At 47.9% G+C, this 26,135-nt stretch overlaps 1 protein-coding gene across 1 annotated transcript in view; it reads left to right on the plus strand.

Moving 5' to 3' along the window:
- Window positions 1-10,945, plus strand: part of CTSC (cathepsin C) — a 32,544-nt gene extending 21,599 nt beyond the window's left edge. Inside the window, exons 6-7 of the mRNA XM_035116035.3 lie at window positions 7,195-7,326; window positions 9,112-10,945. Coding sequence (XP_034971926.2) covers window positions 7,195-7,326; window positions 9,112-9,614 — 635 coding nt within the window. The 3' untranslated portion in view covers window positions 9,615-10,945. The remainder of the gene's footprint in view (window positions 1-7,194; window positions 7,327-9,111) is intronic.
- The last annotated feature ends 15,190 nt before the right edge of the window (window positions 10,946-26,135 follow it).

The raw sequence follows: 26,135 nt of genomic DNA on the forward strand, positions 1-26,135 counted from the left end.
TGTAATGCAGCAGGTAAAAGGTAAAGGTAAAGGGACCCCCGACCATTAGGTCCAGTCGTGACCGACTCTGGGGTTGCGCGCTCATCTCGCATTATTGGCCGACGGAGCCGGCGAATAGCTTCCAGGTCATGTGGCCAGCATGACTAAGCCGCTTCTGGCAAACCAGAGCAGCACATGGAAACGCCGTTTACCTTTCCGCTGTAGCGGTTCCTATTTATCTACTTGCATTTTGACGTGCTTTCGAACTGCTAGGTTGGCAGGAGCTGGGACCAAGCAACGGGAGCTCACCCCGTCACAGGGATTCGAACCGCCGACCTTCTGATCAGCAAGCCCTAGCAAGTGCTACTGAAGGAATTTTTTTATTTAGCATTCCTTGTGTTGCAAAAACAGATAAACTTTAAGCAAAAACAGGCAACACGTGGCTAATAGTGTTCTAACAAAACATATATAACCTGTATTATTTCAATTCTTAAACAGACAACATATGATAGAGATACAAAATAAATCAATATTGCATGAACAAAATGAAGAAGGTAGTCAGTCAATATCACTTGAGGCCAAACAGGCCTTTCAATGGACCCAGTCCTGTAATCATGCCATAATAGAAGCTCCAAGCACAGGAGTTCTTAACAGAGAATATGTAATTGAATCACAGAAAATAAAAGTCTCTCACTGATGCAGGAATAAAATTAGACAATATAGTCCATCAGTACTTGTCACAGTGGCCTAGGTGGGCTACTTCAGAGTAACGACTCCACACAGCTCTGCATTTTATCTTTTTATTGGTGCTGCGTATTTACAGTGCTAAAGGCAGTGCTATTTACAGGGACACATCTTATCCGCTTGAGTCAGAACCACCGAATGGGGTTTGGCGCGTCTTTCTCCAACATAACAACTTGGGGAGACCCAGCCTCTTCCCCCGACGCTTCCTGCGCAATTCTGGAGTTGGGGGAATCGGCCTGCCCCCCTTGCTTCCCCCTTCCTGTCCCACCTTGGGCGGTGGCTCCGCTACCTTGACTGAGCCTCGGACACCACTTCCTGCTTCTCCACTTGAGTCGGAACTCTCCCTGCTTTCCCCTGCGCTTGGCGATGGGCTGGACCTCAAGATGGGAGGGACCTCCCGATATCCCTTGTCCCTCACATCCACCCCCCTCCCAAGCCCTCCCTTTCCCCTCCCGAGGGTTTCCGAGGGTGCCGGGGGCGACTGAAAACCTAAAAAGTCTGTGCTGTCGGAGCCCGTGGGTGTGAACACCTCCCCCCAATCCAGCGAGCTTCCTCCTTCCCCCTGAGAAGACGGAAAGCCCAAAAATTCCATGGCATCAGAGCTGGTGGGAGTAAAAATATGCTGCCAGTCCTCCCCTGCCTTTGACGTGGTGGACCTCGGAGAAACCCAGACCTCGTCCTCAGGATCCTCAAACTCCGCTTCCCACCTCCATGGCAAACTGCTCTCTGCGACCTCTTCTTCCGGCCCCTCCCCCTCTCCATCCCTTTCCATGTGACAGGGCTTGGGGCTGTGGGGGAAGAGGGCGTGGAATTCTTCCACTAAGAATTCCTCCTGTATTTCCGTGGCTGGTACCCATTCATTCTGGGACGGCGGGGCATCCTCCCACGCCATGAGGTACTCCAGGCCCCTCACCCCTCTTCGTGAATCAAGGATGGCCGTGGCTTCATTGAGTTGCTCCCTGCCTCCCCTCTCCCCCCCTCCCTCGGGGGGCTGTTCGCTGCCCTGGAACCGGCTGCTTTCCCTGTACGGCGACAGCAGCGATCTATGAAACACTGGGTGCACCCTCATGTCTCCCGGCAGGTCCAGCCTGAAGGCTACCGGGTTGACCTGTTGCGTGACCGTGAAGGGGCCCAACCTTCTGGGCGCCAACTTTTTGCACCGCCCTCTGGTGGGAAGGCCCTCAGAGGACAACCACACCTTGTCCCCCACCCTGATGACCTCCCCCTGTCGCCTGTGGCGATCTGCCCCCTTCTTGTACGCTTCCTTGGCCCTCTCCAAGTTTTCTCTGAGTTGCTGGTGCACCGTCTCCAGTTACTCTGCCCAATCCTCTGCCTGTGGGCCCTCCTCCTCCTCCTCCCCCTCCCTCTCTGGGAAAGATCTGAGGTCGCGCCCGTAGTTGGCCTTAAAGGGCGACACCCCTGTGGAGACGTGCACTGCATTGTTGTAGGCAAATTCTGCCAGTGGCAGGCGATCCACCCAGTCCGTTTGCCTCTGGCTGACGTAGCATCTCAGGTACTGCTGCAAAATGGCGTTGACCCTCTCCGCCTGTCCATTGGTCTGCGGGTGCCGAGCCGTCGACAAGCTGACCTCCACCTACAGGAGGTTCTTGAGCCGCCGCCAGAACCGGGAAACAAATTGGCGGCCTCGGTCCGAAATAACCCTTAAGGGTAATCCATGCAGTCTGAAGACGTGGTCAACGAACAGTTTGGCCGTCTCTTCTGCAGAGACCGCCCTGGCACACGGTATAAAATGGCACATTTTGGACATGAGGTCCACCACCACCAACACTGCGGTCTTGCCCCTGGAAGAAGGCAGGTCGGTGATGAAGTCCATGGACACTACTTCCCACGGCCTGTGCGGTGTGGCTAAGGGCTCCAGTAACCCAGCTGGTGCTGCTCTGACTACCTTTGCTCGCTGGCAGGTGTCACAGCCCCTTACATAGTCCCGAACATCCTCCCGCACCCCTGGCCACCAGAAGTGTCTCATGACTAAGTGTGTGGTCTTGTCCCTTCCAAAATGACCCGCCGTTGGGTTGTCGTGCATCTGCTTGAGGACCTTACCTCTGAGCTGGGTGGTGGGCAGGTACAAGGCTCCCCTGTAAAAAAGCAACCCCTTGCGTTCTGCAAAGTCTTTTGCTTGCTCCCTCCCCCCTCGCAGATCTCTGAAGATGCGGGTAGCGAACTCATCTGCTGCCGTCAGTGCTGTGAGTTCTGCCTCGCTCACCACTGCTGCTCCGCAGGACCATGCCGACGGGGGAAACACGTGTCGGGGTGCTGGCGGCAACTCCTCCTCCATGTACTCCGGCTTGCGGGAGAGGGCATCCGCCCTGACATTCTGCTCTCCCGGTATGTAGTGGATGGAGAAGTTGAAGTGCGAGAAGAACTCTGCCCACCGTATCTGCCGCTGGTTGAGCACCCTGGCCGTTCTCCAGAACTCCAGGTTCTTGTGGTCCGTGCACACCTGAATGAGGTGCTTGGTGCCCACCAGGAAGTGTCTCCAGTGCCGAAACGCAGAATGGATCGCCAAAAGTTCTTTATCAAACACCGTGTAGTTGCGCTCTGGCTGAGTCAGTTTTCTGGAGAAAAAGGCGCAGGGTCTCCACTCTCTGTTGGCATCCAGTTGCAGCAAAATGGCGCCCACCACTCGGTCCGAAGCATCAGTCTCGACGCGTAGGGGCGCGTCCTGTACCATGTGGAACAGGTTCTGGTCTGAGGCGAACACCCTCTTGAGGCCTTCGAACGCTGCTTGCGCCTCCGGTGTCCACCTGAACTTCTGCTTGCCTCTCAGGCAGTCAGTGATGGGAGCCGTAACGCGAGAGAAGTTCTTGATGAACTTCCTGTAGAAGTTGGCGAAGCCTAGTAGGCGTTGGGCATCTTTGCGCGTCCTGGGGCTGTGCCAGTCCAGGATGGCCTGCACCTTGTCCTTGTCCATCGCTAGCCCCTTGTCTGACAGCTTGTAGCTCAGGAAGTCCACCTCCTTGGTGTGAAACTTGCACTTCTCCAGCTTCACATACAGGTGGTGTTCTTTCAGGCGCTGCAACACCTCCCTGACATCCTTCACATGCTGCACTGGGTCATTGGAGTAAATAAGGATGTCATCTAAAAAGACCAAGCAGTTCTTGAAGAGGAGGGACCCCAGTACGTGATGCATGAAGGCCTGGAAGCATGCTGAGCCCCCTTGCAAACCGAAGGGCATCACCAGATATTCAAAAGAGCCCAGAGGCGTGAACATCGTGGTCTTCCACTCATCGCCTTCCCTGATCCTGATCAAGTTGTACGCCCCCCTCAGGTCGAGCTTGGTGAAGATCTTGCCCCTGCGTGCCGCTGTCAGCAGATCGTCCACTCTGGGCATTGGGAAAGCCACCGGTTCCGTCATGCTGTTCAGGCGCCTAAAGTCCACCACCAGACGGCGCTGTTGCGTGTCTTTCTTGTCCACCCAGAAGACCGGGCTGCCCCCTGCTGCCTTGCTTTCTCTGATGAACCCCCTCTTGAGGTTCTTGTCGATAAACGCCCGCAGATCCTCCAGTTCCTGGTCTAACTTGGAGTACAGCTTGGCTGGGGGTAGCGTGGCCCCTGGCACCAGGTTGATCTGACAGTCAAAGGACCTGTGCGGGGGTAGGTGGTCGGACTCCGCTTCGCTAAAGACCTCCTGCAGGTCCCAATATGGTTTGGGTATCGCCTCTCCCCCCTTGACGTGCATGGTGGCCACCGTGGCTATCGGTGGCCCCTCCCCTGGTTGGCGCTGCATGCAATGTTCCAGACAAAAGTCCGATCCAAACGTGATGCACCTCTGGTGCCAACTGATGGAGGGGTCATGGCGCGCCAGCCAGCTCATGCCCAATACGATGGGGGGGGGGTCTGAGATGGTGGTGACGTTGAATGCCAGTGTCTCTGAGTGCCGTCCCACCGTCATTCTCATGGGGGGGGGGGTCTGATGGGTGATGGCCCCTCCCAGCAACTCCCTGCTGTCAATGGTGGAGACGTGGAGGGGAAAGTCCAGCTGCAGAAGTTGGATCTGGTGCGCTTCTGCAAAGTTTCTTGAAAAAAAATTCGCCGAGGCCCCCGAGTCGATTAAGGCTAAGACCGTCAGGGGGTACCCATTTGGGAGCATTAGCATCACTTCTAGAACCACCCCTGCTCTGGGGGGGGCTGGTGCTGCTCCTCGCTGTGCGGGTGGGTGGGCTGGGGCTGTTGTCTGCCGATTGCGCCTGGCTGCTGCCCTTTGTCTCCTGCAGCCAGGCTGTCTCGTTTCCCTGCTGTGGTGCTGCGTCAGTGAGGGAGGGCACAACCGTTCCCGCCTTTCCTTGCCATTCCCTGCGGTGGGGGCAGTTTCTGACGAGGTGAAGAGGGGAGTTGCAGAGGAAGCAGTTCCCGCCCCTTCCCTCCTTGCGTCTTGGCGCCGCTGGGGTTTGAAAAGCCCCCGCGCGTGCGCTATCAATTTGCATGGGTTCCTGGTCTGCCCCGGCCCCAGGCGTGGCCTGGGATGGCTGTTGGGGGAGTGGCTTCTCCTGCGACCGTGGGAACCAAGGCTGTGTTGTGCGCGTTGTCTGCTTGTCATTCCACCGAGATTCCTGCCTCACCCCCACCGCCAGAGCTGCTTTACTCAACTCATCCATATTGTTGGGCTTCGGACCTCTCGAGAGCTCATCCTTCACATCAGCATGCAATCCCAAATAGAACGCAGCTTCCATCGGAGGCGAGTGAAGCTCCCACCCCAGCTTGTGCACCAGCATGGTGAATTTAGCCCAATATTCGCGAACTGTCATTTTTCCCTGGCGTAAATTATGAAGTTCCTCTTTGGTATGGTCCATATGGCTATCAGACGCATACATTACTTTTAAAGCTTCTAAAAATAGTTTGACATTCTTCATGCAAGGGTTTTTTGCCGCGATTAACGGTCTAAGCCACTCCCTTGCTGCTCCGGTAAGATGTTCCACTATAAACGCTACTCTGTGTGCATCATCAGGGAACTCATCATTGTGCAGCTCAAGGGCATACAATATCTCAATCTCAAAGCCCTGATATTCCCTCGGGTCTCCTTTGAACTTGCTTACTAGGGTCCCCGCTCTCCTTCCCGGCAGTACTTGGAGTTGCCCCCCCCCGCCGCCCTTGTTTTTCTCTGCATCCAACTTGTTTTGGAGCTCCACTGCTAGCGTTCTTAACTGCTGCTCTTTCTCCTGTAGCGATCTCACCTGGTCAAGGAGATTCTGCCTCTCCTCCTGGCTTTTCCACGTTTCCTCTTTGGCCGCTTTTAATTCTCCCTGTGCCTGCACCGCCAGTTGCTGTAGCCCTTGCTGGGCTTGCTCCGCGAGCTGCCGCCATTTCTCCGCTTCTTGCGCGCTCATCCCGGCAATTCCAAAGTAGCCCAAAAAAAGATTCGGAGGTTGCTGTCACAGTGGCCTAGGTGGGCTACTTCAGAGTAACGACTCCACACAGCTCTGCATTTTATCTTTTTATTGGTGCTGCGTATTTACAGTGCTAAAGGCAGTGCTATTTACAGGGACACATCTTATCCGCTTGAGTCAGAACCACCGAATGGGGTTTGGCGCGTCTTTCTCCAACATAACAACTTGGGGAGACCCAGCCTCTTCCCCCGACGCTTCCTGCGCAATTCTGGAGTTGGGGGAATCGGCCTACCCCCCTTGCTTCCCCCTTCCTGTCCCACCTTGGGCGGTGGCTCCGCTACCTTGACTGAGCCTCGGACACCACTTCCTGCTTCTCCACTTGAGTCGGAACTCTCCCTGCTTTCCCCTGCGCTTGGCGATGGGCTGGACCTCAAGATGGGAGGGACCTCCCGATATCCCTTGTCCCTCACAGTACTGAAAGAGGCAAACAAGCCTTTCAGCAGTCACAATCCTGTACCCATGCGATGAGGGATGATCCAGACACGTGGTTCAGTTTTTCTGGATGACAAACTTTCAATAGTAATTCTTCATCAGCATATGAATGGTCCTAACAGGTACCTCAAGTAGCGTAAGATCAGCACTCACTAAGAAGTGTAGAAAGCTGTTCCTTTTCTAAATAAATACAGGGGGGGGGAATAGAAAAAACAAAACGCCAAAACATGTCCACAAACTCTGTAAATGCCTTTTTGCTTCCTTGAATGGAGGATAGAGAGTTGGGGTTGGTTTTTGGTTGTTGGTTTTTTGTAGAACTGGCCTGCTGTGCAGATGTGACTTTTTGGGCTCCACCTTCTTTTTGCCTCTGGCCCCGCTAGCATGTGGCCCCCAGAAGCTTGCCCAAGAGGGAACGTGGCCCTCTGGCTGCAGAAGTTCCCCGCTCCCTGATTGAGGTCCATTGGTCCATTTAGGCTAGGGTGGAGGTGATGGATCCCCTTCATCTCTGGGATGTGTGAGAAATTAAATGATGGTGTCCCGTCCGTTGTCAGCTGAACTGAGTGATATCATTGTGGAGTCCTGGGAATATGAGGTTGAAAGACTTGGCTCTAACTGGCTCTCTCGTTCTCCTCAGCATCCTGCGGCAGTTGCTATGCCTTTGCTTCCATGGGCATGCTTGAATCCAGGATTCGTATCCTCACCAACAATTCGCAGACTCCGATGCTCAGTCCCCAGCAGGTTGTATCCTGCAGCCAGTACTCTCAAGGTAAACGACATGGCAGCACTGTATCCTTTCACTGTAAGCCTAGCAATATTGGCTTTCCCCATTTGTGCTGAAGAACATCTTCCTCACCATCTAACCCAGCAGCAGGCGCTCTGTGGGACTTCTCCCCTCTGTGGCTCAGGGGAAGGGTTGTAGCTCAGCGGTAGAGCAGCTCCCTTGCATGCAGAAAGTTCGATCCCTGGCATCTCCAGGTAGGACTAGGAATGTTGCCTGCTCTAAAACCCTAGAGAGCTGCTGCCAAAAGCCAGCACAGGCATAGAAATGAATTGCATCCATTTCAGCCAGAGGTTTTGGCAGAAGCTGAACTGCAGCAGAATGGAGATAGCACTGATTGTGACGAACCCAGAGTGGGATGGAAACCGCTGCCTCCCTTATATCCCTTAGGATATTTGTGCGTATTTGCAGGATAAGAGATTTGCACACTGTTGGCTTCTAGAAATGAAGGGCATAAACCGGGCAGTGCCCAACTATGGCATGGCAGCTTTGAGTTATTTGGGCAAGGAGCTTGCAGTGGGGTGGGGGGGCAGGAGAATGAGCGATGAGAACAGTGCATGGAAATTGGAGCGAACAGTAAGGCTGGGAGGTATATTGATATATCATCCAAAACCGGTTTGAAGTCCATATCATGATATTGGTTTTGTAATTTTTTACCTAGCAAAGTATTGTAAATCATCATGTGTGTGTGTGCGTGCTATGCAGAAATCTCAATGTGAGGGAAATTGTGAAGCCAACCGATGTCTCTGCATAGTTCCATCCTTACTTCAGACATTGTGATACATCAGTATATTGTGGTGTTTACCGGTAATAATAGTAAGAATAAGAATATTTCATTTATACCCCGCCTATCTGACTGGGTTGCCCAAGCCACTCTGGGCGCCTTCCAAGACATAAAAACATAATAAAACATCAAACATTAACACAGTGGTACCTCGGTTTACAAACACAATTGGTTCCAGAAGTCTGTACTTAAACTGAAGCGTACTTAACCTGAAGCGAACTTTCCCATTGAAAGTAATGGAAAGTGGATTAATCTGTTCCAGACAGGTCCGCAGAGTACTTAAACTGAAAATACTCAAACCGAGGCATACTTAAACCGAGGTATGACTGTAGTAACAATCTGATCCAATATAAAAATCACAATAACTTTAAAATAAACAACTTATATCAATCAAAGCAACATTCAACAGTCCATCAGAATCTAATAGTAAACAGTGAAATTAAACACCAGCAAATAATATTAAATAGTTCAGCCACAATCTATAATCAATAAAAGTAACAGCAAATCACAATGCATAAAATACCACAAAACAGACAAAATCATGTAAAAGGATCAAGTTGAGACACAAAGAAGCGCAACTTATAAAACTATTTTAAGAAAAATATCCCTGAACTCCTCTCTTCCCAGCTGCTGCTGTTGCTGCTGCTGTTTTCAAAGTCATAGTCTGGGAAAGGCTGGGTGGGGCCAGGCAGGTGGAAAAGCCAGTGCTGGATGCAGAACAGAAAGTCTCTCTCTTTAACTGGCGATATACCGCAATGTTGAAAACCAGAGATCGCCCAGCCCTAGCAAACACATATTCTCAAAGCTTGGTTGGCAATGCTCCTGTGTTCCTAAATCTTCCCAAGACTACAGCCCCTTTGGAATGGGAAGGAGGGGACAAGATGAAAAGATGGATAAGTGCTCGTTGCATGAAGGAGACCCCCCCCCCCCCGCCCCTCGACTTCAAATTGTGTGATTAACCATCTGGGTTATTTCCTTGTTTCTTTCAGGCTGCGATGGAGGATTTCCGTACCTCATTGCTGGCAAATACGCTCAGGATTTTGGTGTGGTTGAGGAGGACTGTTTCCCTTACACAGCCAGAGATTCGCCCTGCACTTTTAAGAGCAAATGCTACCACTACTATGCCACCAACTACCACTATGTCGGCGGCTTTTACGGAGGGTGCAATGAAGCGCTGATGGAACTTGAACTTCTTGCACACGGGCCTATGGCTGTTGCCTTTGAAGTGTACAGTGACTTCCTGCATTACCAAGGGGGGATCTACCACCACACGGGCCTGATGGATCCTTTCAACCCTTTCGAGCTGACCAACCATGCGGTCTTGCTCGTCGGCTACGGCAGCGACCCAGCCACCGGCGAGAAGTTCTGGATAGTGAAGAACAGCTGGGGAGAGAGCTGGGGCGAGCGGGGTTATTTCAGGATCCGTAGAGGCACTGACGAATGTGCGATAGAGAGCATCGCCGTGGCCGCCATGCCTATCCCCAAAATGTAGCCCCGGTACTTTTCGCCCAATACCTTCCCAGGAAGCAATGGTGTCCGTCCTCAAAAAAAAAAAAATTAACAAATCACAGTGTGCTTCAAGGCAGTTTGCTTTGGCAGCTTAAGAAAATGAGCTTTAATGAAAAACATTCAGGCGTGGGGAGTTGAAATAGAGCTTGCATCCCTCAAAGGATGCTAAATGAGGGCCATTGCAAGCTGGTGCCTTCCAGATGTTTTGGACTACAATTCCCATCATCCCTGGTCATGGATCATGCCAGCTGGGTGTTGTAGTGCAAAATATCTGGAGGGCACCAGCTTGGGCAAAACTAGACCCAAGAGACCAGGTGGGATTCAAGTAGCTGATCAGTCGCGAAGTTTGATTGGTGGCCTTTGTGAACCACTGTCTCAATTTTGCATTTATCACTAAAACTCAGCAGCCGTTTTGTGTGCTTGGCTGGATAGCAAGGATTGGGAACAATGGTTTAGAGCAGGCTTGCAAACCCATGGTTTGGCATGATGGCGGCGCCCGGGGGATGGGGGAGAACTGCTATTAAAGTGCTCTACCTTTGGAAGCCACTATATCATGAACGAGAAGTGCTGAGCACATGGGAAATGGAAAGCAGACATCCAGAATGATTACTTAGTGGTATGTTTGGAAGATTAAATCATGGTTTGAATGGAGCCTAACTTTTAGCCCCTGGATTGGCCCTCCAGATATTGTTCGACTTCTATCAGCCCTAGCCAGTATGGTCAATGGTCAGAGATTATAGGAATTTAATATCAGGAGAGATTCCCATCTCTCGCTTACCCTTACTTTAACCAAGTTGTTTTGGGTAAAATGGGATGATTCCCTGTATCTCGCCATCGAGGAAAGATAGGATACAAAGAAGAACAAGTCTGAGGTTTACAATCTCCAATAAGTGCAATATGCAATAGCTGAAGACGTTTGACACATTATTTCCCATCATTTTCTCCTCTGAATTGGACAATCTTTCTGTACTTGCCCTCTGCCGGAAATACTTTTTTACCTCTAATTTTATTTTGTGTTTTAAATTACTGTGCCTTACGGGGGAAATGAAGAAATGAGTAAGTAGAAGATGCGATTTGTACTACATTTGCAATATGATTGCACTGTGATTTTTATTCTTTTTTGAAAAAGGGAATCTCTCCATCTGTTCTTTGTATAGCAAAGAAGACGAACCTGGTGCACGACCTCTCCTGAATGTCAGTGTTCACCTGACATTGATTTTTAATGATGCCTTTTTATTCTGCATGTGGCTTGCTTCGTTTTATGGTTCTCAGTTTTGTACGTGATTCTGAAATAAAGGGAAACCCTCCTCCTGTCGCTGTGGCAGTTATTTTGGCCCAAGCTGTCTTGCTACCTCTCACGAATCCTAATGGGAAGTGGAAGAGACCCAAGTCCTCCATCAGGTTTTAGTGAAGTCCACTGCAGGCCCGTGTATACGAGAATGGCCTTGCTAGATCAGACCAGAGTTACATCTAAGACTCTAGCACTCTCCCGCCCCGGCCCTGCTCCCACGGTGGAGTCTACCTCTTTTCGAATCTGAGCGACCTTATATGCAAAAAAGTTTGCAAAACCATTGCAGGAGATCTGGGGGCCTTATCAGGCCCCGGTGGTGCAGGTGGTTCTGTAAAATCACGAACCACCTGAAAGAGTCTCCTGCTGATGTTTTCTGCAGATGCAATAGAGGCAGTGAAGAAAGTTTATTATATTGTATAATCCTTGCATAGGGTGGACCAATGGTCTGATTTGGTTATAAGACAGTTTCATTTGTCCCTAATATGACCGGGCCACTGGTTACGTTTCATAGTATCCTGTACGCTTTTCTGGAAGCTTTCGATAAGCTTTCGATAAGTCCAAAGCTAGTTCGTGGCTATGCAGTTTAAATAACGGATTTGTTGCTTCACATTTGTGTGTTCCTGAGATTATCACATGCCTCCCCAAGCAAGTTGAGAGCCTCAGCGTTCTGGCCACCCTTGGAGAACATATTCAAATGTGCAAATTACAGGATCATCCTTCAAAGTTAACATCAACTCCTGCTACATCGCTTGAATTGGATAATTAGAACATGGCAAACCAGCCTAAAGGATAAACAATAAATTCATGAGCGGCTCTGAAAAGCAAGCGGGGCGGGGTTGCTAAAATAAATCCCTTTCTGCTGCATGAACTACTATAGGGAGGGGGGTTTAAGTAGCTGATTGGGGCAGATCTATCTCTGCAGTCACCACCAGCTTTCCAGAAGCACCAGGGACTTCTAGAGCACAGGGGAAGAGACTGACAGCCACACCGGCTTGTGTGCCTCGATTGCTGGTGGTGATGCCTTTTAAGAGCTGCACCAAAGTGAAAGAGTGGGGCATGGGAGAGAGGGTCAAGAGCAGGGAAGCAGAGTGGTCTTTAGCAGCTGGGAGAGCAGAAGATCTGGGATAGACTTTGCACCATGTCTAGGCCCAATGGTGGGCAACTTGTGGCTTTCCAGATGATGCTGGAATCCAAAACTCATCAGCCCCAGCCAGCATACAGAAGTTTGCTTGTTGACCTTACAGCTCTTGCTAATCTCTTACTACCTTGTTGTACAGCAGGAGGACACAGGTGGCGCTGTGGTCTAAAACCACCGAGCCTCTTGGGCTTGCCGAACGGAAGGCCAGCAGTCCGAATCCGCTCAACGGTGGTGAGCTCCCATTGCTCTGTCCCAGCTTCTGCAAACCTAGCAGCTTGAGAGCATACCAGCGCAAGTAGATAAATAAGTACCGCTGTGGTGGGAAGGTAAATGGCATTTCCGTTTGCTCTGGCACTCATCACAGTCCTCTGTGTGCCAGTAGCAGTTTTAGTGATGCTAGCCACATGGCTCGGAAAGCTGCCTGTGGAAAAACGCTGGCTCCCTTGGCCTGAGCGCCGCACCTTTGACTGGACTTAACCGTCCAGGGGTCCTTTACCTTTACCAATATAGCAAGGGGACTGTATTTTTTGGGGCTTCAGTTATTCTGAAAAACAGCAAACAAAGAAGAAGACATATTAACAGGACAAAATGCCAGTGAACTTTTAGCTTTCTTACCATCTGTTCCCCTGCAATTTACTTGGAAGTAGGAATGGGGGATAAATAGGGACAGGTTAGGCTTTCAATGCAAAATCTCCCTCATTTGCTATCCTACAAAAGCCACACTGCTCCGGATTCTGTGATGCAATTCTCGAACCCAATATTGTGCCACTAAAATGTGAGGCAGTATACATAAAAAGGCATTATATTAGTTGGAAATATACAGAAATGCTTTACATTACGGGAACTTCCTTGCAAGAATGTGTATATCAGGCAAAATCACACACACCCACACCCCAAAAAGTACATATGCATATACTGGTATTAGGAGAAGTTTGCACTCAGATGTTGGTTTTATGAGGGCTTTAAAAGAAATTGCAACCTGGTGCAGAAATGTGGATAACTGGACTGGGAAAATGATAAACTGAAAGAAACTGGAACTGATAAATTTGTCCATCTCTAACTTCCAGGGATTCCACTGTGCTCCTGGGGCCCCCAAGGAAACATGCATTGAATTGCAGTACTGCTTTAGGTAGTTCTAGTTCAGGCATCCCCAAACTTCGCCCCTCCAGATGTTTTGGACTACAATTCCCATCTTCCCCGACCACTGGTCCTGTTAGCTAGGGATCATGGGAGTTGTAGGCCAAAACTTCTGGAGGGCCGTAGTTTGGAGATGCCTGTTCTAGTTGCTATGGTTTCTGCAAGATGATGCAATACAATATGTGTGGGTAGGGAAGTCAAATATTGGCTGGGAAGTTCTGCAAGGGGGTTTCCTGGTTTCTTTTGGAGGGCTGGAAAATAACCCTTGGTTATTTTAACCATCGGAGAGCCAGGAATTCCACTGAGAGTTTTCATCTCCATGTGCGAGAAATAGCTGCCAGTGATCTAAGGACCAAAATTTCCCTTTCGTATGGGAAAAGGGACAATAACATGATAATATTCTGCCAAGACTCTCTTCCAAATCCCTTCAGTAGGGTCAATTGCTTTGATCTGCTGATGAAATTAAGCATCACTCACTCTCTCGCACACAGTCAACTACTCATTCCCCTAGTAGCAGTTTGGGTGTTTTTTTCTGGACTGTAGCTTAACTCTTTGCTCAACTGTCTGCAAAGGTGCAAGTTTCCTGCAAAGGGTTTGGCATGATGTCCATTAGCACAAATAGAAAAGTATGCCCAACAGTGCCACCTGGCGAGGCACGGCCTGTTGAACAAGTTGGGAGAGGCATCTAAGCAGAGCACTATGATACTGTGATTCGACAATCCCCGTCGCAGCAGTCGCTCACAAAAAGAGCGTTCCTATGCAGAAGAAGCTGGCAGAAAGGAAGCCGGGGTAAATTAAGTTGGCATGAAGTTGGATCAGATCCAAACTGCATTGAGCAGCGGGGCTACTTCTGGCTGGTCTGGCCTAAACCTGGCACAAGGGGAAACAAGCTTTTGAAATAGTGTTTAAATTACACCACCCTTTTTTCTGGCTTAATTTATCTTGCCAGATCATATGATCCAGCTTATGTCCCCCTTCTCTGGTCCCACTTCTGCCATGTAGCAGGAAGCCCCAACTGAGCTGGATGAAGGAGTTAATCCAGTATAGCCTAGCTACCCTGGGGACTGCCCAACTCAGGCGGGAGATCTGCTGGATCCTAACCTGCTCATCGCAGTGGGTCTTCCTATAGGATTTCTCCCCAAGAGTCATTGCTAGTTGTAAAATTCTGAACTCTCTATTAGAGCAATGCCTTTATTTGACCAGGCTAGATTAAGTGTGGCAAGCCTTTTTCAGCTCAAGATTTTCAGCTTCAGTGCAAAGGGCCACATTGAAAGGTGTGAGGGACCACATTTGGCCCCCTGGGTTGAGGTTCATCACCCCTGGTCTAGCAGGTGAACAGAAATCGTTGGTGGGAAGGGGGAGATGGAAGCATCTGCAATGTTCATCGGATGCTCACACCTGCTGTTTCATGAGAATCAATGTACAGTAGCTAATCTGACACCCAGCCAAATTTCTTTGTGATTGGAGGGGGGAATATAGCAGGGGAAACTGCAGGTCTAGAATTGATTGTGTGCTATTCTTCCTTCTGAGAAAGGTCCATACAATTTGCAGCCCGGCAAAAGAATTGGAGCCCACCAGATCTGGGAATCACAGTTTGAACCGGGCTTCCAGTTCTGGCTTGAAGACAAGCTGTGTTTTCAGCTAGAAAAATTGCAATAAGCATTTCTGGAAAGTTACCAGAAGGCCTAAATCAATTGGGATCTAATTTTGCATGTTTGAATTATATTTAGTAAATAAATCTAAAACAAAAACAATGCCTAGTTAATTTTACATGCTGGGGGGTGGGAGAGCAGCCCCTCCCATAATATTTGATTGATTATTGTTGTTGTTGTTTAGTCGTGTCCGACTCTTCGTGACCCCATGGACCATAGCACGCCAGGCACTCCTGTCTTGCACTGCCTCCCGCAGTTTGGTCAGACTCATGTTGGTAGCTTCGAGAACACTGTCCAGCCATCTCGTCCTCAGTCGTCCCCTTCTCCTTGTGCCCTCCATCTTTCCCAATATCAGGGTCTTTTCCAGGGAGTCTTCTCTTCTCATGAGGTGGCCAAAGTATTGCAGACTCAGCTTCAGGATCTGTCCTTCCAGTGAGCACTCATGGCTGATTTCCTTCAGAATGGATAGGTTTGATCTTCTTGCAGTCCATGGGACTCTCAAGAGTCTCCTCCAGCACCATAATTCAAAAGCATCAATTCTTCGGCGATCAGTTCCCTGTAACCTGCCTGGTTCCCTGTAACCTCACTTCTCGCAGTGAGGGAACCACCAGAAGGCCCTTGGCACTGGATCTCAGTGTCTGGGCTGAACGATGGGGGTGGAGACGCTCCTTCAGGTAAACAGAAGCAGTCTTCTTGACCACTGGACCCACAATTGGTCTCTTCCCATCAGTCTGCCAGAGCCTTCTTTCACATGCAGGGGAAGTCCCTAACTCACAGAGGGTTTGAGACCCATCAATTACCCTCACCTGGTTTAGCCAGCCAGTCTAAGCCATTCCTGGGATGTGGCCACTGTTGCATGCTGACAGCTTCTAGAAGCCACAGGTGAGAGCTGAGTGTAGGCTGGGACCAAAGGTGGACAAACTGCCCCAGCAGGAGTGTGATGTCCCCCCCCCACCAGAGGTACTACCCCCCCTCCCCCCAACAGGCCACATTGGGGCAGGACACATTAGAGAGGCCACATGGTGGTGGCTTTCTCATGTTGAGAGTAATTACAGATTCCTTTGGCTGTTATAACCTGCTCCCTTCTCCACACCTCCCTCCCTCACTCATAATAAACAGGGACTGAGATATTTCATTTCCAATTGTCATGTCTATGCCTCTCCATTGACCTAAAATTCCCAGGATAGCTCACAGTAATAATAAAAATACACAATATAAATGGCAAGGCAGGATCAATAATGAAATCTGCTTAGCAGTTGAAAGCACCGTGAAATAAAGCAATAGCAGTAGCTGAATGTTTCTAAAAAGCCTGAGAAAATGTAAAAAAGAAAAAAGTTGTCGCAAGACCTGGCACAAAGAAACACATCAGAATGTAGGGTTGCCATGTGTCCTCTTTTTCATGATGAAAGTAGCCATGGAGATCCATGGTTAAAAGTAGAAGTCAGCAAAGGTGTCCTTTTTTTTGCTCTCCAATATATGGCAACCCTACCAGACTCAGTATCATGGAATTGCAGAATTGGAAGGGAGCCCAAGGGCTGCTAGGGATGCAGGTGGCGCTGTGGGTTAAACTACAGAGCCTAGGGCTTGCCGATCAGAAGCTCAGTGGTTCGAATTCCTGCGATGGGGTGAGCTCCCGTTGCTCGGTCCCAGTTCCTGCCAACCTAGCAGTTCGAAAGCATGTCAAAGTGCAAGTAGATAAATAGGTACCACTCCAGCGGGAAGGTAAACAGCGTTTCCGTGTGCTGCTCTGGTTCACCAGAAGCGGCTTTGTCATGCTGGCTACATGACCTGGAAGCTGTATGCCGGCTCCCTCGGCCAATAACGTGAGATGAGCGCCGCAACCCCAGAGCCGGTCACGACTGGACCTAATGGTCAGGGGTACCTTTACAGTGTGCATGCACACGAAAGCTCATACCAAAATAAAAACTTAGTTGGTCTTTAAGGTGCTACTGAAGGAATTTTTTTTATCTTACCCAATGATTGCTATCACTGACAAGTCACATCAGATGCTCCTCGGGAGCAATCCTATAGCAAGATCTGCCAGGATGAGTGGATTGGGATCCAACAGAACTCTGACTGAGCTGGGAAGTGTGTGGTGCAACCAGACTATGGCAGCTAAACTCCCACATCCAAAGCTAAACCAACATATCTCCCTGAGCTGGATCTGAAGCCAATGTAAGCCCTAAAAAAAGGGGGGGGGATGTACAGGGGTGTGATGGAGACAGGACCAGAGATGTGGGAGTCAGTCTGAATCCTAAGCCCATTCAGCTTGATTGTGTGACCCAGCAACCTGACGCAAGTTGAGCCATCCAAAAGGGTAGTATAACTCAAATGCAGATGGGGAGCCACCACTAAAAAGCCCGTTATTGCGTATTGAAACCATTTCCCTATTGAGTAGCAGTCTAAAGCTAGGCATATATTTAAATCACACTTCCACCCCCAAGAATCCGGGGAACTGTAGTTCACAGAACTGCAATTCCCTGCAACCTGAGCAAGTTGCAGTTCCTAGAATTTGGGGGGTAGCAGGATGTGCTTCAAAAGTATGGTGAATATGGAGCCTTAGGCCGGCCATTTTCTGCAGTTCTGCAGATGTGCGTTTTTCTCAACTTGCCTCCATCTTTCAAAATAGATTAACAGCCATAATTAAGTCTTACCCAACTGTGGGGATTGGTACTATTTTGCACTTTTATTTTCCTTACCTGGGACAAAGCACAAGTTCCGATATGGCTCCCGATACCTGCCACAGACACACATGGCACTCAGCTTCCCCAAGGCTAGAGGTGTACGTTTCCTTTGTGTGGCAGTTTCATTTGGCTAAGTCTTCTAAATGCAGCAGCTGCTGCTCCTGCTGCAACAGTTTTTGCAGACAATCAGTTACAATTTCTTGCTCTGTTCCTTGGGGCCCATGCGCAAAGCTTGGGATTTGGATGCTCGTGTTTAAATTTCATGTTCAAATTTCCAGCCAAAGAGTAACAGCAAGGAAGGGCATCCAGTTGTAGAAAGAAAACAATTAACAACAAATTGACTAGAAGGCTAAATCAAACATGTTAAAAATTCGGCAGCGGGAGGGTGAAATGTGAAAAATATGGCACTTGCTTTCCTACAACGTTTTCATTCTTTTGCCTGATCATGCGTGCACGAGCCTTGGGGAAGAAGGCTGATTAAGGATTTGCAAAATGTCTGGCTCTGTAGGCATCAAATGGAGAGAATAATTTGATTCTTTAAAGACAGGGGTGGGAAAAAAAATCAGCCTGAGGGACGCATTCCTTTGGGGGGCAAGGAGCTAGTGCTGGGTGGGGGCAGAGCCATGAGTACAAATGTTACCTTTATCCCCACGTGCCCTCCTTTGTATGATAGGCTAGTTTCTGTTAAAGTATAGTTATTTAATTTACTGAAATTGGGAATGCATAAATGCATTGCTGTGTGTTTAATTCTGGAATGTTCCCCGGTAACTTTTGTGTGATTGGTTAACTTTGATCGCGTCATCTTCTCCATTTTGTTTTGTGTGTGCATGACTTGACTGTGATGACTGCATCTCCATGAACACAGAAGAAGAGACCGAAGACTCAGCCAAAAGGTAAAGTTTTCCCTGACCATTAGGTCCAGTCGCGGACGACTCTGGGGTTGTGGCACTCATCTCGCTCTATAGGCTGAGGGAGCAGGCATTTGTCTGCAGACAGCTTCCAGGTCATGTGGCCAGCATGACTAAGCCGCTTCTGGCGAAACCAGAGCAGCACACAGAAATGGTGTTTACCTTCCTGCCGGAGCGGTACCTATTTATCTACTTGCACTTGACGTGCTTTTGAACTGCTAGGTGGGCAGGAGCAGGGACCAAGCAACGGGAGCTCACCCCATCGTGGGGATTTGAACCGGCAACCTTCTGATTAGCAAGCCCTAGGCTCTGTGGTTTAGACCACAGCACCACCCGCGTCCCCAAGGACTCAGCTAGACAGCTGCAAATAAAACGTTTTAAATGTCTTATAAAGTGCATTATACAAATGTGACACTAGATGGCGTCAGTGAGCTATGCAAAATTAAATGTATTTTTCAAAACGTTTTTTTAAAAGATTTTCACCGTGTATTTTTATATGTGTGTAGATAACTCTAAATGCAAATAGAGGAGAGGAATGTTAATGTTTCTGTGTGAGTGCATGTGACAAAAAGAAGTACAGAAGTTGATGTTCTCCCATAGAAGCAGGAAGAAGTCTGCTGGAAGGAGAAAATGGAAACCTCCCAGAAGGAGCTGCATGGCCTAGCTGAGTGTAAGTACTGGAAAGAGAGAAAAACGCTGTTTGTTTGAATGTTTAAGAAAGAAGCTGTCATATTCAACTGAGGGGGGGGAGTCCATGCTTGGATAAGAATGTCAAAGTAAATACTTTGGACCCAGTAAAAGATTTTGAAGGGTTTGGACATTGTTTAAATTTCAAGAAAAGAATCAGCATTGCACACGACGTTGGCTTCTTAGCTGCAGTTTAGCTACTCTGCTAACAAAATAAATAAAAAATTCCTTCCAGCAGCACCTTAGAGACCAACTAAGTTTCTACACCAGAGCTTTCCAAACTTTGGGCAACACACTTTTTTGTTGTTGTTGTTTAGTCGTTTAGTCGTGTCCGACTCTTCGTGACCCCATGGACCATAGCACGCCAGGCACTCCTGTCTTGCACTGCCTCCCGCAGTTTGGTCAAACTCATGTTCGTAGCTTCGAGAACACTGTCCAACCATCTTGTCCTCTGTCGTCCCCTTCTCCTAGTGCCCTCAATCTTTCCCAACATCAGGGTCTTTTCCAAGAATTCTTCTCTTCTCATGAGGTGGCCAAAGTATTGGAGCCTCAGCTTCACGATCTGTCCTTCCAGTGAGCACTCAGGGCTGATTTCCTTAAGAATGGATAGGTTTGATCTTCTTGCAGTCCATGGGACTCTCAAGAGTCTCCTCCAGCACCATAATTCAAAAGCATCAATTCTTCGGTGATCAGCCTTCTTTATGGTCCAACTCTCACTTCCATACATCACTACTGGGAAAACCATAGCTTTAACTATACGGACTTTTGTCGGCAAGGTGATGTCTCTGCTTTTTAAGATGCTGTCTAGGTTTGTCATTGCTTTTCTCCCAAGAAGCAGGCGTCTTTTAATTTCGTGACTGCTGTCACCATCTGCAGTGACCAAGGAGCCCAAGAAAGTAAAATCTCTCACTGCCTCCATTTCTTCCCCTTCTATTTGCCATGAGGTGATGGGACCAGTGGCCATGATCTTGGTTTTTTTGATGTTGAGCTTCAGACCATATTTTGCGCTCTCCTCTTTCACCCTCATTAAAAGGTTCTTTAATTCCTCCTCGCTTTCTGCCATCAAGGTTGTGTCATCTGCATATCTGAGGTTGTTGATATTTCTTCCAGCAATCTTAATTCCGGCTTGGGATTCATCTAGTCCAGCCTTTCGCATGATGAATTCTGCATATAAGTTAAATAAGCAGGGAGACAATATACAACCTTGTCGTACTCCTTTCCCAATTTTGAACCAATCAGTTGTTCCATATCCAGTTCTAACTGTAGCTTCTTGTCCCACAAAGAGATTTCTCAGGAGACAGATGAGGTGATCAGGCACTCCCATTTCTTTAAGAACTTGCCATAGTTTGCTGTGGTCGACACAGTCAAAGGCTTTTGCATAGTCAGTGAAGCAGAAGTAGACGTTTTTCTGGAACTCTCTAGCTTTCTCCATAATCCAGCGCATGTTTGCTATTTGGTCTCTGGTTCCTCTGCCCTTTCGAAATCCAGCTTGCACTTCTGGGAGTTCTCGGTCCACATACTGCCTAAGCCTGCCTTGTAGAATTTTAAGCATAACCTTGCTAGCGTGTGAAATGAGCGCAATTGTGCGGTAGTTGCAGCATTCTTTGGCACTGCCCTTCTTTGGAATTGGGATGTAGACTGATCTTCTCCAATCCTCTGGCCATTGCTGAGTTTTCCAAACTTGCTGGCATATTGGGTGTAGCACCTTAACAGCATCATCTTTTAAAATTTTAAACAGTTCAGCTGGAATATCATCACTTCCACTGGCCTTGTTATTAGCAATGCTTTCTAAGGCCCATTTGACTTCACTCTCCAAGATGTCTGGCTCAAGGTCAGCAACCACACTACCTGAGGTGTACGAGACCTCCATATCTTTCTGGTATAATTCCTCTGTGTATTCTTGCCACCTCTTCTTGATGTCTTCTGCTTCTGTTAGGTCCTTACCACTTTTGTCCTTGATTATGGTAATCTTTGTACGAAATGTTCCTTTCATATCTCCAATTTTCTTGAACAGATCTCTGGTTTTCCCCATTCTATTGTTTTCCTCTATTTCTTTGCATTGCTCATTTAAGAAGACCCTCTTGTCTCTCCTTGCTGTTTTTTGGAAATCTGCATTCAGTTTCCTGTATCTTTCCCTATCTCCCTTGCATTTTGCTTGCCTCCTCTCCTCCGCTATTTGTAAGGCCTCGTTGGACAGCCATTTTGCTTTCTTGCATTTCCTTTTCCTTGGGATGGTTTTCATTGCTGCCTCCTGTATAATGTTACGAGCCTCCATCCATAGTTCTTCAGGCACTCTGTCCACCAAATCTAAATCCTTAAACCTGTTCCTCACTTCCACTGTGTATTCATAAGGGATTTGATTCAGATTGTATCTTACTGGCCCAGTGGTTTTTCCTACTTTCTTCAGTTTAAGCTGGAATTTTGCTATAAGAAGCTGATGATCTGAGTTACAGTCAGCTCCAGGTCTTGTTTTTGCTGACTGTATGGAGCTTCTCCATCTTTGGCTGCAGAGAATATAATCAATCTGATTTCGATGCTGTCCATTTGGTGATATCCATGTGTAGAGTCGTCTCTTGTGTTGTTGGAATAGAGTGTTTGTGATGACCAGCTTGTTCTCTTGACAGAACTCTATTAGCCTTTGCCCTGCTTCATTTTGAACTCCAAGGCCAAACTTGCCAGTTGTTCCTTTTATCTCTTGATTCCCTACTTTAGCATTCCAGTCCCCTGTAATGAGAAGAACATCCTTCTTTGGTGTCATTTCTAGAAGGTGTTGTAGGTCTTCATAGAATTGGTCAATTTCACTTTCTTCAGCACCGGTAGTTGGTGCATAAACTTGGATTACTGTGATGTTAAAAGGTCTGCCTTGGATTCGTATTGAGATCATTCTGTCATTTTTGAGATTGCATCCCATTACAGCTTTTGCCACTCTTTTGTTGACTATGAGGGCCACTCCATTTCGGCTACAGGATTCTTGCCCACAGTAGTAGATATGATAGTCATCCGAACTGAATTCGCCCATTCCCTTCCATTTTAGTTCACTGATGCCCAGGATGTCGATATTTATTCTTGTCATCTCATTTTTGACCACATCCAGCTTACCTCCACTCATGGTTCTTACATTCCAGGTTCCTATGCAATATTTTTCTTTACAGCATCGGACTTTCCTTTCACTTCCAGGCATATCCGCAACTGAGCGTCCTTTCGGCTTTGGCCCAGCCGCTTCATCAGCTCTGAATCTACTTGTACTTGTCCTCCGCTCTTCCTCAGTAGCATGTTGGACGCCTTCCGACCTGAGGGGCTCATCTTCCAGCGTCATAACTTTTATATGCCTGTTGTCTTTGTCCATGGAGTTTTCTTGGCAGGGATACTGGAGTGGCTTGCCAGTTCCTTCTCCAGGTGGATCACGTTTAGTCAAAACTCTCCACTATGACCTGTCCATCTTGGGTGGCCCTGCATGGCATAGCTCATAGCTTCTCTGAGTTATTCAAGCCCCTTCGCCACGACAAGGCATGCATAATTTCGTGACAGAGCAATTCAGTTTTACTAGCATACTGGAAGTTAAACTAACCCCTTTCCAGCACCAGGACGAGCATGGGGAGTGTTTGCGTGACACACCTACACACTAATATGTTGTGGCACTTTTGGAAAGCTCTGTTCTACACACACAACCCTCCCCACCCGGGCAAGCAAGAGGTACTGGAGTCCAATGGCATATTCTGGTCAGGCAAAGTACACCTGTGACAGGTGTGAAGCAAAGCCAGTGAGGGGCATGGCTGGGGATGGTGTACGTCAGTGTTTCCCAACCTTGTGCCTACAGATGTTTTGGGACTACAACTCCCATCATTCCTGACCACTGGCCTTGCTAGCTAGGGATGATGGGAGTTGTAGTCCCAAAACATCTGGAGGCACAAGGTTGGGAAACACTGGTGTATGTGGTCTGCGGAGAATCTTGAGGGCCAGGCAAAGAAATCTGGATGACTCTAATTGGCCAGTGGGGCTGAGATTGTCCACCCATGTAAACACTTTGTCCATAATCTCATGCGCTACAACATTTCTCCAACAGGGACATCCTATTCTATATCAGAAAGCTTCTACCACATTTGATCTCATTGCACAAATAGACACCGTAGGTACCTAACCTACCTCACAGGACTGTTGTAAAGAAAAAATGTGTGAGGGAAGGGATATTGTATAACACTTTCCACAGATAAATGGAAGAAAGTAAAATTGTAGCTGTAATCTGCCTTGAGTCCCGTCCCCCAAATCAGAGGGAAAGGCAGTTAATAATAATAATAATAATAAACTGCGAGAATGATCTGGAGCATACCAGAAATAAAATCCTATTGAACTCAGTGGGACATAGTTCTGAGTAAAAATGTTTCGGATTGCCGTGTATAGCTGCCCAGCCTTTACCCACTGACCTGGGAGTAAGCGTCATTGACTACAGTGGGGTCTACTTCTGAGTAGACCATGCAAGGCTCCATCTACAATAAAGGAATAAACACTCCCTGTGTTTCCTAAGACTCCCTGTGTTTGCCATAAGAAACAGGACTCCGTTTTTGCACCTTCACGTCCCCCACTTTTAATTGTTCTTCAAGATGTGGAGGGGAGGAAAAAGGAAAATCGGGACATTCTGGGATCAAATCAGAAACCGGGGCACTTGGAGGGTATGTAATCTGTAGGCCGCCACCTTTGAATTGGTTCTTCTGGTTGCTTACAGAAGCAGGACATATAAGAGGCCTTTCAGAATTGTACTTCAGCCAGAAGTCATGTGGGCTGCATTCTAAAATTTCAGAAATCCACTCAGGCATGATTAATGTTGCATAAATGAGGTGGATGATGGACCCCTGGCCTCAAACCCTCACTTACTCATTCTGATAAGGACTTATTGGGCCAGCCAAGCTTTAAAACAAAAATGCAATTATCTTCCAAAGGTCATGATCCAATGTTCTTTGTACATCAACAAAATCTTACAGAAAAGACGTTTTTCGGGGGCTGGGGTTCGCGCTTTTTTCTTGTTTCCTTCTTCTCCGTGCAGGATTGTCTCTGCTAACGGCCGCAAATCTTTGTGTTGAATTATTTATAAAAATTACCGCATGCCTGCTATTTATTACTTCCTTTTAAAAGCCGTCTCTGAATTTCTTGCTGAGCAAACATTACGCAAGAGTCTTCGGACTCGAAGTGAGCGGCGTAAAGATTTGGGCTGGGCTAGGCTGGGTGGAGATTTGACTTCTTCGGTCTACAAAAATTCTCGAGGATATATGTGTATTTATTTGCTTTTCTAATTGATATCCTGTCCTTCGCCCCAAAAAGTACAATTTAAAATAAAATTGAAACATTTTTAAAAAAACAAAATAAAAACAATTTTAAAAATACAGATTTGCAAATGGATTTGTTTCTGGAAAAAAGACAATACAGAAAGAAGAGCTAAACTTATGCTATATTCCACTATATTTCTGGAAGTAGTTTTTGTGTCCTAGGGAAGCTCTAGTGCAATATGGAATTTAACTGTTAGGGAAACGTCGAGAAAACGGAACAAGCTGTCATGTTTATGCAGTCCTCATTGGCTCTGCCTATCATTGGCTCTGGGGCCATCTACTGTTTGTCTTCCAGCCTTTGACCCTACGAGTCTCAATGGGTAATAATAATAATAATAATTTATTTATACCCCGCCCACTTTGGGCAGCTTCCAACAAAAGATTAAAAATACATTACAACATCAGTCATTAAAAACTTCCCTAAATAAGGCTGCCTTCAGATGTCTTCCAAACGTCATATAGTTGTTAAAAAAAAATTGACATCTGATGGGAGGGTGTTCCACAGGGCGGGTGCCGCTACCGAGAAGGCCCTTTGGGAGGGTCTTCCCAGTAGCCCATTGGGAGGATCTTTTTGAGCTAGAAACTGACCAGATGGGAAATAGTTCTGCGAGATGCTGTTCTTCTGCTGATATATCACAATCTGCCCATGGCTGGTTTGGTTATTAAAGGAGGGAAGAAAACCTACAGGGGAAATAACCCTGGAAATCTACATACTAGTGCCACTGGAGGGCACAACCACCATTCTTTCTTGTTTCCTGTAACGGTGGGGAAATGTTTCGAGGAAGCTAGCGGGCTATCGGCAGGCTCCCCACGCAGGTAGCCTTAGTAAGCTTTTGAGGCACCCCAGGTTAAAAATGAGGGCTGGGGAAGGGAAGGAAGTTCCTCAACTGGAAATAAATGAAACAGATTGAACTGCGGGCTGCCACCACAAAGGCCTCCCTCCATACTGTTGCATATAACCATGGTGCATGGATGATGCAGTCAAAGAAAGCACAAACAGGTGAGCATAAACCTCGCAACAGAACAAAGGAGAGACGGTGGCAGACGTATTGTTTAGGCACCTACTTAGGAGAAACACCAATCATGTCAAAGGTGCCGCTGACCCCACTGCCGAATAGCAGCGCAGCTCAATACAATACATAACATTATATTTTGATGTAAGAGTTAATTTTGTGTGCAAGGCGCCATTGAGAATGACAAGCGCCGCTGCTGGCCCAGCGCATCTTTGGTAAATGAGCGCACAAAGTCAAAAGTCCTTTAGTGAAACAGTAGGTATACATTTTGGTAATACCTAGGTGTATATTTATTTTGTTTTTCTTCTTCTTGTTGTTGTTTAGTCGTGTCCGACTCTTCGTGACCCCATGGACCATAACACACCAGGCACTCCTGTCTTCCACTGCCTCCCGCAGTTTGGTCAAACTCATGTTCGTAGCTTGACCACATCCAGCTTACCATTATCCATGGTTCTTACATTCTAGGTTCCTATGCAATATTTTTCTTTACAGCATCGGACTTTCCTTTCGCTTCCAGGCATATCCCCACGTGAAGACGGCCCTGCTGCAGCCTTCTGCGATGTCGCACTGAGCGCCTTCAACAGTGAGGGGGCCGAAGACACCTTCACCCGCTAGAGTTGGCACATCTGGACAGCGCTCTCTGAGGTGTCGCGATTTGAAATCATTTCTTGTTAAA

This window comes from Zootoca vivipara, chromosome 4 (genome assembly GCF_965207765.1).
Source record: "Zootoca vivipara chromosome 4, rZooViv2.hap1.1, whole genome shotgun sequence".
Lineage (NCBI taxonomy): Eukaryota > Metazoa > Chordata > Lepidosauria > Squamata > Lacertidae > Zootoca > Zootoca vivipara.